This window comes from Schistocerca nitens, chromosome 5 (assembly GCF_023898315.1).
Source record: "Schistocerca nitens isolate TAMUIC-IGC-003100 chromosome 5, iqSchNite1.1, whole genome shotgun sequence".
Taxonomy (NCBI): domain Eukaryota; kingdom Metazoa; phylum Arthropoda; class Insecta; order Orthoptera; family Acrididae; genus Schistocerca; species Schistocerca nitens.
The window spans coordinates 218,536,594-218,548,829 of NC_064618.1; the positions used below are offsets into that span (position 1 = coordinate 218,536,594).

The window sequence follows — 12,236 nt, forward strand, 5'->3', positions numbered from 1 at the left end:
GTGAGGAACGGTGTCAAAAGCTTTCCGGAAATCTAGAAATACGGAATCAACTTGAGATCCCCTGTGCGAATAAAGAGCTAGCTGCGTTGCACAAGAACGATGTTTTCTGAAACCATGCTGATTACGTATCAATAGATCGTTCCCTTCGAGGTGATTCATAATGTTTGAATACAGTATATGCTCCAAAACCCTACTGCAAACCGACGTCAATGATATAGGTCTGTAGTTCGATGGATTACTCGTACTACCCTTCTTAAACACTGGTGCGACCTGCGCAATTTTCCAATCTGTAGGTACAGATCTATCGCTAAGCTAGCGGTTGTATATGATTGCTAACTAGGGAGCTATTGTATCAGCGTAATCTGAAAGGAACCTAATCGGTATACAATCTGGACCTGAAGACTTGCCCCTATCAAGCGATTTGAGTTGCTTCGGAACCCCTAAGGTATCTACTTCTAAGAAACTCATGCTAGCAGCTGTTCGTGTTTCAAATTCTGGAATATTCCATTCGTCTTCCCTGGTGAAGGAATTTCGGAAAACTGCGTTCAATAACTCCGCCTTAGCGGCACAGTCGTCGTAACAGTACCATCGGCACTGCGCAGCGAAGGTATTGACTGTTTCTTGCCGCTTGTGTACTTTACATACGACCAGAATTTCTTCGGATTTTCTACCAAATTTCGAGACAATGTTTCGTTGTGGAACCTATTAAAGTCATCTCGCATTGAAGTCCGTGCCAAATTTCGAGCGTCTGTAAATTTTAGCCAATCTTCGGGATTTCGCATTCTTCTGAACTTCGCATGCTTTTTCCGTTGCCTCTGCAACAGTGTTCGGACCTGTTTTGTGTACCATGGTGGATCAGTTCCATCTCTTACCAATTTATGAGGTATGAATCTCTCCATTGCTGTTGCTACTATATCTTCAAGTGTTATTAATGTCAGTTGGCCTTTCTAAAGTTATGAATACAAAATTTTTACGCCCACAGCAGCCTGACTAGAAAATATCTTGATTATATATTTATAGAAAAAGGAGACTCTTCATAGAAGAAGTCTGTCGCATAAAGTCTTTTAATGCACAACTCATTTACGAGTATGATAACTGCCAGTAGTAATTGCGTCATTGGATATGGGATTCTGTAGTTTTTCTTTTATTTATAAGCAAATGTAGGAATACCATCTCAGTTTGTAGAAAATATGTGTTTCTTACCAATGAGCTTTGGTACGACTGAATATTATGGTAGTGAAAGAGAGTCTGTAAATAAGTCCTGAAGAGATTTCTCAACAGACTTATTTCTGCCAATTATCACCAGTTTCTACTCTTTGGAAAGGAAATCATATCACCTAATTCGACATATGCAAAATGAGAAGAGAAAAAATGAATGGTAAAAATCAGAACTTTAATAAATAAGTCACTTGTGAGAGGTGACAGTCACTTATTGCATTATGGACGGCGCTTTCTTTGTCTTCACCTAGCGCGCCGCGGGCCACACACATCTGAGCAGGAGATGGCACATTTTTAAACATTCCAACAACACGCCGCCGGCAACTACTCTCTTCCATGGTTCAGTGTCTCTGATGAGGGACGCCACACAAACACGCCACGAGAGGATACTGATTTCACATTGCTATGAATCTTAGAGTCGGCGCCAAATAGTGTGTGTCTTAGTGGTAGACTGAGTACAAAATACAGTTCTATTCAAGAATGTGCAGAAAACTGAAGCGTAAATCAAACACGGAATGAATGAAAATATATCAATGTAAAATACATTCATTAAAAAAAGTTTTGCATCACCTCGGGTCCGAGAGTTCTTGAACCTGTAAAGAAAATTGCAATAGAGATCAACATAAAAATCATTTCCGTCCTTTTTATTGTTCATGAAAACCACACATTGCATGTTGTACCACCATACAGCGAGACCTTCAGAGGTGGTGGTCCAGACCGCTGTACACACCGGTTCCTCTAATACTTGCATTGATGAAAGCCTGCGTTCGTCGTGGTATACTATTCACAAATTTATCAAGGCACTGTTGGTCCAGATTGTCCCACTTCCCAACGGCGATTCGGTGTAGATCCCTCAGAATGATTGGTGGGTCACGTCGTGCATAAATAGCCCTTTTCAATCTATCCCAAGCATGTTCGATAGGCTTCATGTCTGGAGAACGTGCTGGCCACTCTAGTAGAGCGATGTCGTATCCTGAAGGAAGTCATTCACAAGACGTGCACGTTGGGGTGCGAATTGTCGTCCATGAAGACGAACGCCTCGCCAATATGCTGCCGATATGGTTGCACTATCGGTCGGAGGATGGCATTCGCGTATCGTACAGCCGTTACGGCGCCTTTCATGACCACCAGCGGCGTACATCGGCCTCACACAGTGCCACCCCAAACCAGCAGGGAATCTCCACCTCGCTGCGCTCGCTGGACAGTGTGTCTAAGGCGTTCAGCCTGACCAGGTTGCCTCCAAACAAGACTCCGACGATTGTCTGGTTGGAGGCATATGCGACACTCATCAGTGAAGAGAACCTGATGCCAATCCTGAGCGGTCCATTCGGCATGTTGTTGGGCCCATATGTACCGCTCTGCATGGTGTCGTGGTTGCAAAGATAGACCTCGTCATAGACGTCGGGAGTGAAGTTGAGCATCATGCAAACTACTGAGCACAGTTTGAGTCGCAACACGAAGTACTGTGGCTGCACGAAAAGCGTTATTCTACATGGTGGCGTTGCTGTCAGGGTTCCTCCGAGCCATAATCTGTAGGTAGCGGTCATCCACTGCAATCATCCCTTGGGCGACCTGAGTGAGGCGTGTCATCGGCAGTTCCTGTGTCTCTGTATCTCCTCCATGTCTGAACAATATCGCTTTGGTTCACTCTGAGACTTCTGGACACTTCCCTGGTTGAGAGCCTTTCCTGGCACAAAGTAAGACTGCGGACGCGTCGAACCGCGGCATTGACCGTCTAGGCATGGTTGAACTACAGACAACACGAGTGGTGTACCTCCTTCCTGGTGGAATGACTGGAACTGATCGGCTGTCGGACCCCCTCCGTCTAATAGGCGCTGCTCATGCACGGTTGTTTACATCCATGCGCGGGTTTAATGATATCTCTGAACAGTCAAAGGGACTGTGTGTGATACAAAATCCATAGTCAACGTCAATTTTCAGGAGTTCTGGGAACCGAGCTGATGCAAAACTTTTTTTGATATGTGTATATTGCGAATATAAATAAATTGAAGATCTGCCAAGTAGAGCAGTACAAAGTTCTTTGCGTATTGATGACGTCGACATGAACGATTGTAGGTCTCCATGAAGTAGTTCTGTAGCGCCTGACTGAATCAAAGTTCCACAAAGCTAACTGTCCTAGCCGTGAGCTGACGTCTCTGAGCCGAATTAGACACTGAATACCGAGGCAAGTCACTGTACTGCTAAGTTTCTCATCGGGGACTAGACTGTCTGGTCCCCGAAGAGTAACCGGATAGCAACTCGAGAGTGGCTGGAATTGCCGGTGGGAACGTCGTCTCTGCAGGCGGTCGAGTCTGGCACTGCCGCACAGGGAGCATGGGGCTGGAGCCACTCGAGGTTGGACGGCGCCCGTTGCGGTAGACACCGCTTTTGAACAGCCGCTGCACTTGTGCTGCCACCTTCGGAGTCTTCGATGATGAGGGCCCCCTGTGTGGTATCGACCGTGTAACGATACCGCATACTTGACCTCCTGCGTGTGACCCTAATCGGCTGGCATGTCTTCCTAAATAAGTACACTTCGATTTTTGCCCCAGACTCAGTGTGTTTTCAGACGTCTATCAACCTGATAAGTACTGAAGACTGCTATGAGAAATTATATGTACATAGCACGAAGCTAATAAGCATTACCACCATTCAAAAATTAATACACTACTGTCATTAAAACTGTTCCTACAGTTTCCGTCAGTGTACACTACTGGCCACTAACATCGCTACACCAAGAAGAAATGCATATGATAAACGGGTATTCATTGGACAAATATATTATACTAGAACTGACATTTGATTACATTTTCACTCAATTTGGGTGCATAGATCCTAAGAAATCAGTACTCAGAACAACCACCTCTGACCATAATAACGGCCTCGATACGCCTGGGCATTGAGTCAAACATAGCTTGGATGGCGTGTACAGGTACAGCTGACCATGCAGCTTCAACACGAGATCACAGTTCATCAAGAGTAGTGACTGGCGTATTGTGACGAGCCAATTGCTCGGCCACCATTGACCAATCGTTTTCAGTTGGTGAGAGATCTGGTGAATGTGCTGGCCAGGGCAGCAATCGAACATTTTCTGTATCCAGAAAGGCCCGTACAGGACCTGCAACATGCGGTCGTGCATTATCCTGCTGAAATGTAGGGTTTCGCAGTGATCGAATGAAGGGTAGAGCCATGGGACGTAACGTCCACTGTTCAAACTGCCGTCAATGCGAACAAGAGGTGACCGAGACGTGTAACCAATGGCACCCCATAGCATCACGCCGGGTGATTCGCCAGTATGGCGATGACGAATACACGCTTCCAATGTGCGTTCACCGCGATGTCGCCAAACACGGATACGACCATCATGATGCTGTAAACAGAAACTGGATTCATCCGAAAAAATGACGTTTTGCAATTCGTGCACCCAGGTTCGTCGTTGAATATACCATAGCAGGCGCTGCTGTCTGTGATGCAGCGTCAAGGGTAACCGCAGCCATGGTCTCCGAGCTGATAGTCCATGCTGCTGCAAACGTCGTCGAACTGTTCGTGCAGGTGGTTGTTGTCATGCAGACGTGGCTGCAGGGATCGAGACGTGGCTTCACGATCCGTTACAGCCATGTGGATAAGATGCCTGTCATCTCGACTGCTAGTGATACGAGGCCATTGGGATCCAGCACGGCGTTCCGTATTACCCTCCTGAACCCAACGATTCCACATTCTGCTAACAGTCATTGGATCTCGACCAACGCGAGCAGCAATATCCCGATACTATAAACCGCAATCGCGATAGGCTACAATCCGACCTTTATCAAAGTCGGAAACGTTATGGTACGCATTTCTCCACCTTACAAGAGGCATCACAACAACGTTTCACCAGGCAACGCCGGTCAACTGCTGTTTGTGTATGAGAAATCGGTTGGAAACTTTCCTCATGTCAGCACGTTATAGGTGTCGCCACCGGCGCCAACCTTGTGTGAATGCTCTGAAAAGCTAATCATTTGCATATCACAGCATCTTCTTCCTGTCGGTTAAATTTCGCGTCTTTAGCACGTCATCTTCGTGGTGTAGCAATTTTAATGGCCAGTAGTGTAGATTGTATCAGCACTCAAGACTCTTTCTATTAAGAACATTACCTTCAGTTGCATATAACTCAGCGCTGGAGAAAAATTCTCAGCATTTCGAAGTTAACGAACATCTTATTTACTAAGTGTACATGTTGTTCCTAAACTTAATATGTTAACTTTTCTGGTATCTGTCTGTCTTTCTGTGCCACCTCAACTACTGACACTCCACTTACAGCGTAAGTAATTTGGAGACTGTTTCATTGTCTTTCACTGCATAACTCTGCTCACATTACAGCATGTTTTATAGAACTGCTAGCAGGAAAACCAGGCGTTGTACAGGTGTTTCTTTACAGCTGTGCGTCCGCACTCGTATCATGCAGCTCCTGGCCATGTGCCTGATATTTCTCACATCATATCTCCTGAAATATGTGTCGTCCAAGGATATAATTTTGTAGTTTCATTCAGCGGCATGCGTGGATACTGTCTGCAAAATGTGTTGAAAATAGTCAGTAGCGCCGAGCGGTCTAAGGCGCTGCAGTCATGGACTGTGCAGATGATCCCGCAAGAGGTACGAGTCCTCCCTCGGGCGTGGGCGTGTGTGTTTGTCCTTAGGATAATTTAGCTTAAGTAGTGTGTAAGCTTAGGGAATGGTGACCTTAGCAGTTAAGTCCCATAAGATTTCACGCACACAGAGTCAGTAGCAATGAAATAATAAACTTCAACGTTACTCACGATGCGGCAGATTTTTACGCATCTCACTGTTTATGACGTCATATCTCCTGAACTGTGTCGTACAGTGATATAACTATGTAGGTACTTTCAGCAAGAATGTAAATACTGTCTGCGAAATTTATTTCGAACAGAGTTCGTGGCACAGAAACAATAAATTTAAATGTCATGCATGAAGTAGCTATTCGGGTAGTGCTTTTGGAGTGCACATGAGGGACTTTTAGATTTGGCGGTAGTCTGAGGTGCTCTAATAAACACTCACCAGTGTATTCATAAGAAGGGAAGTCAAACGGCGTTGAGAATAAAGACACTTCGACTGTCAAAATTTTATCAGTAAACTGTCGAAGTATTCGTAATAAAGTTCTCGAATTTACTCTGCCCCAGTGAATATATTGCCCTCAGATTACTCTTGGGACCGAGAGCTGGCTGAAACCCGAAGTGGAAAGCTCTGAGATATTTGGCGAGTAGTGGAAGGTATATCGGAAAGACAGATTAGAGGCCATAGGAGTGGGAGTGTTCGTGCAGTTGACAAAAATATTGTCTCTATTGAGGTCGAAGCTGAGTGTGACAGTGAAGTCATCTGGTCGCGTATAACAGATGTAGGTGAAACTGAGCTTGAATGTTTTTACCGGCCACCCGATTCCACAGTGAGAGTTCTAGAGTTATTTAAAGAAAGTCTACGGTCAATAGCGCGTAAGTACCCTGATCATGCAGTACTAATTGGAGACGACTTCTGTTATATCCTAGCCAGTAATGCCAACCGAGCCCGCTGCCAAAAGGTTGGCAGCATCAAAGTCCGGACGCCGTCCGCAGATGTCTACAGATTGTTCGACGTGTGCCGAACACCAAGCTGCTCCGCCTCAACGCTATTTTGAGTGGGCACGCCCTGCCGGTCCCTGGCAGCGAGTACATATTGATTTCGCTGGTCCATATTGGAATTCTCGTTGGCTCATCGTGATAGATGCATTTAGTAATTTTCCGTTTGTTGTGCCCATGCAGTCTACAACGTCTGCACAAACTATACAGGCGTTGACTTCAATTTTTTGTATTGAGGGTCTTCCAGAAGTTTTAGTGTCTGACAATGGTCCACAATTTACCTCTGCCGAATTTGAAAGTTTTTGTTCTGCCAATGGCATTCGCCATGTTCTTACTCCGCCTTTCCACCCTCAATCGAATGGTGCAGCGGAACGTTTTGTACGCACATTCAAGGATCATATGGACCGCCTTCGTGCTACGCACTCTCGTCAGCAGGCCCTCATCACGTTCCTGTCGTCGTACCGGACCACGCCACGCGACGGCCCTTCGCCTGCGGAGCTTCTCCACGGCCGTCGTCATCGCACCCTACTACGGTTGTTGCACCCCCCGGATCGACCCGCCGCTTCTGAGCATCGCACGCGTTTTCAGCGCAACGACGCCGTTTTTTTCAGAGTTTATCACGGTCGCCGTCGTTGGGAACGTGGTACCGTGATCAGTGTCCAGGGTCGCGGTTTTTATACTGTTCAAGGTGCTACTGGGGTGCACAGGAGGCATCAGAACCAGTTGCGCCGCGCTGGCCGCCCGGATTCTGCCGCTCGTTCTTTGTCCACAGATTTGGTCCGCGGCGGGTTCCAGCCGCGCCTTCCGACTTCGCTGCCGCCCCCAGGGCAGCAGCAGCAGCCGTCGCCGCTACCACGCCGACAGCCCGTCCCGTTGATGCCTCCCGCGCAGCTTCATGTGGTCGCTCCGGCGCCTGCGGTCCCTCTTCAGTCGCCACCGCCTTCGGAGCTGATGGACGTCGACCCCTCAGCCGGGCCGCCTTCCCAAGCGGTGGCTGTGCAGCCTGTACTAAAGCCGCTTTCCTTGGGCACCCCCAAGGAGTCTGACACCGCAGCGCCTTGTCCGGCGCCCACTCAGCAGCCGTCGACGCAGCGTCAGGAGACGCTGCCTCTCTTCGTGGGTCCCGACGCCCCGTCACGTCCAGTACCAGAAGCTGCGCCCGTGGTCACAGGCGTGCACCCTGACCTCGGTTTTCAGTCGGTGTTTCCCGAGGCCCCGCGCAGCCAATGCTGGGGTGCGGACCGGGGACTGCCACCGACAACAGTCTCCGCCCCGGTCTCTTCTGCTACGTCTGCGGCCAGACCCCTCCCCCGCCGTCGACGCTCGCCACGTCATTAGTCAACGACGGTGCGGCGATTTGGGGGGAGGAGTGTTATATCCTAGCCAGTAATGCCAACCGAGCCCGCTGCCAAAAGGTTGGCAGCATCAAAGTCCGGACGCCGTCCGCATAAGCAGCGCCAGCGATACAGGAAATCGCCGCAAGTCTGCGCGCGCCACCGCTGGCTTCTGGCTTCTTAAGCGCTGGAGTCGCGAGCGCTAGGACAGTTCTGTATTCGCCGCTCAGTTGTGTACTCGCCACCGAATTGTGTACTCGCTAGTCAGTTGTGTGTTCATCGCAGCAGATTTGTTGCTTGTCGTCAGCCGACGCTGACCAAGCCGCTCCGACTCGAACTAGACAGATTTCTGTAGACCATGTTCACCACTGTGTTCTGTATCGTCGTTAATAAAGATAAGTACCGACTTTCATTTAATCCGAGTGTTTGGGTTACATCTTTCTGTTCACTGTTCCAGCGGTCCGGTCGGTCCGCTATTAAAAGTGTGGCGGTGACTTCGTAGGCCGTTTCTACAGCGAAGTGTTGTCGCTACGAAGGCCGTCACAAAAACTTCAATCTGCCGAGTATAGACAGGGATGTCTATGGATTCATTGTGAGGTGTACAGACAGACAGTCATGTGAAACACTTTTGAGCACATTCTCTGAAAATTGTCTTGAGCAGCTAGCTCGGCAGCTCACACGCAGTAGAAATATCTTAGACATTGCAGCTACAAATAGGCCGGACCTTATCGACAATGCCAGAACAGAAACCGGCATTAGCGATCTTGATGTCATTAGAGGAACTATGATTACGAAAGTTAATAAATCAACCAAGAAGACTAGGAGAGACCTTCTGCTAGACAGAGCAGAAAAGCAGTTATTAACTTCTCACTCACTCGGCGATTTGACATCGCTTAGTTCCAATAAGATGGATGTAGATGCATTATGGACAAAGCTTAAGCAGACTGTAAATCGTGATATGGAGAGTTAAGTGCCTAGTAAGTGGGTAAGGGATGGAAAAGACCCACCATGGTTTAATAACGAAATTCGGTGGATGCTGAGGAAGTACAGGCTGTTGTACTCTAGGTTCAAAAGGGGACGCACAGATGGCGATAAGAGAAGCCTAGGAGAGTTTAGTGTGTCTGTGAAAAGATATATGCGCGAAGCATACGACAGCTACTACCGTCACACCTTAGCAAAAGATCTGGCAGAGAAACCGAGAAAGTTTTGGTAGTACGTAAAAACGCTAAGCAGGTCTGAAGCTTCCATTCAGTCCCTTGTGGACTAGTCTGGTGTGGAAGATGTAAATAGCTCAAAACGAATGCCTTAGTTTTAAATTTCGCGACAAGAAATCGTTCACAAAGGATAAACATATAAACACACTGTCATTTGACGATCGGACAGTGTCCCGTAACGGTGACACAGAAATAAGCATAATTGGCGTAGAGAAAGAACTGAAAACAAATAAATCACAAGGGCCGAATGGAATCCCAGCTCGATTTTACAAAGAGTTTTGTACCACATTGACGCCTTACCAAGCTTGCATTTATCGTGAATCTCTCGCCCAGCACGAAGCCCCAAGCGACAGGAAAAAAAAAATGCAGGTGACTGTAGTATATATGAGAGATAAAAGAACCGACCCGCAAAATTAGACCAATATCCCTAACTTCGGTTTGCTACAGAATCCTTACACATATTCTCAGGTCGAAGATAATAAACATTCTTGAGGCTAAGCAGCTTACGTCTACGAATCAGCATGGTTTAAGAAAGCATCGCTCATGCGAAACTCAGCTTGTCCTTTCCTCACATTATATACTGGGAACTATGGATGAAGGGCAACAGGCAGATTCCAAATTTTTAGACTTCGGAAAGCATTTGACACTGTGCCGCATTGCAGACTGTTGACGAACGTACGAGCATACGGAATAATTTCACAGACATGTGAGTGGCTCGAAGACTTCTTAAGTAATAGAACCCAGTATGTTTTTCTTGAGGCGAGTGTTCATCAGAGGCAAGGGTACCGTAGGGAATACCCCAGGCAAGTGTGATAGGAGTGAAACGTCCCCTTAGAAAAATTTATGAATTACTATGCTGGTTAACCCCTTACGTTATTTGAACGTACTCAGACATTTCGCACTTTACTTATTCTGATCAACACTAAACTGACTCACAATATTTTTAGCGCAACGCAATCTGACTTTCAGTAATCCCTACAAGAGAATGGCCCTGACTGACAATAACCTATACCTTTCATGAATTCTTACCTCACAAAAATCTTCGTTACTCGAACTACTGCAATACAGCGAGCGCCAATACTGCCAGCTAAATAAAAGATTCTAACTACTGAGGGCACTAACTATTGATAGGCATAGTTAGCAAATGAAAGATTTTGATAGAGAACAAACAATGTATTTACCTTAATAGTGTTCAAAAGTCATATCAGTTCACGACATCCAGTCTTACAAATTTCGTTTTTTCTGCCGGACACAGGTCCAGATCGTCCGATCTCAAAACTCTGCCATCTCTCTTTCCACATCCACCACTGCTGGCGGCTCACCTCCAACTGCCAACGCTACGCGCTGTTCACATCAAGCTGCCCAACACTACAATAGCAAATTCCAACAGTGCCACCCAGCCACAGCACAGCCAGTGATTTTCATACAGAGCACTACGTGGCGGTGGCGTTACAAATATAAGAACCTAAACAGCCTACTTACAGGAGTGCTGTTGTTATCTATAGGCGTAAATGATTTGGTAGACAAGATGGGCATTAATCTGTGGTTGTTTGCTGATGCTGTGGTGTATGGTAAGGTGGCGAAGTTGAGTGACTGGAGGAAGATATAAGATACACAAAATTTCTAGTTGGTGTAATGAATGGCAACTAGCCCTAAATGTGGAAAAATGAAAGTTAATGCGGACGAGTAGGAAGAACAAACCTGTAATGTTCGTGTACATTATTACTAGTGTCCTGCTTAACACAGTCAAGTCGATTAAATATCTGGGCGTAACACTGTAAAGCGATATGAGGTGGAATGAGCATGTGAAAACTTTTGTAGGGAAGGAATATGGTCGACCTCGGTCTATTGTGAGAATTACGAGAAAGATTGGTTCACCTGTAAAGAAGACGGCATATAGGACGGTGGTGCGACCTATTCTTGAGTACTGTTCGAGTGTTTGGGATCCGTACCAGGTCGGATTGAAGGATGACATCGGAGCAATTCAGAGGCGGGCTGCTAGATTTGTTACCGTTAGGTTCGAACAAAACGTTAATGTTACGAAGACGCTTGGGGAACGCAAATGGGAACACCTGGAGGCAAGGAGAAGCTCTTTTCGGAAAACACTATTGAGAAAATTTAGAGAACCGTCATTTGAAGCTGATTGCCGAACGATTCTACTGCCGCCAACATACATCGTGCGTAAGGGCCATGCAGATAAGATACGAGAAATTAGAGCTCATACGGAGGCGTACAGGCGGTCGTTTTTCCCTCGTTCTCAAAAATGGCTCTGAGCACTATGGGACTCAACTGCTGTGGTCATAAGTCCCCTAGAACTTAGAACTACTTAAACCTAACTAACCTAAGGACAGTACACAACACCCAGCTATCACGAGGCAGAGAAAATCCCTTACCCCGCCGGGAATCGAACCCGGGAACCCGGGCGTGGGAAGCGAGAACGCTACCACACGACCACGAGATGCGGGCTCCCTCGTTCTGTTCGCGAGTGGAATGGAAGGCGAAATGACAAGTAGTGGTACAGGGTACCCTCCGCCACGCACCATACGGTGGCTTGCGGAATATGTATGTAGGTGATGTGGCAGTTTTTCACGCATCTCATTGTTTCTGATGTCAAATGTCTTGAATTACATGTCGTACAGTGACATAATTTTTCAGTTATATTCAGAGCTACATTTGCATGTGCCTTCAAAATGTGTCGCTAATACAGTAAATTTCATGTCTCATGCGGTACTTCTACGGCATAAACAGGGGAAAAGTAGTTAGCGATAAACTTTTTACATTTCATCATTTTGTGAGGATTGTCAGTGATAAAAATTTTCGTAAGGGTTTGAAATTATGTGTCAAGTTTTTTGGAAGTTACC

The 12,236-nt window shown here is 46.7% G+C and overlaps 1 protein-coding gene across 1 annotated transcript; it reads left to right on the top strand.

Moving 5' to 3' along the window:
• Nucleotides 1-3,280: 3,280 nt before the first annotated feature.
• Nucleotides 3,281-8,165, top strand: LOC126260348 (uncharacterized). The gene is made up of 2 exons (XM_049957673.1): nt 3,281-3,290; nt 7,600-8,165. The coding sequence occupies exons 1-2, from the start codon at nt 3,281-3,283 to the stop codon at nt 8,163-8,165; spliced, it is 576 nt and encodes a 191-aa protein (XP_049813630.1).
• The last annotated feature ends 4,071 nt before the right edge of the window (nt 8,166-12,236 follow it).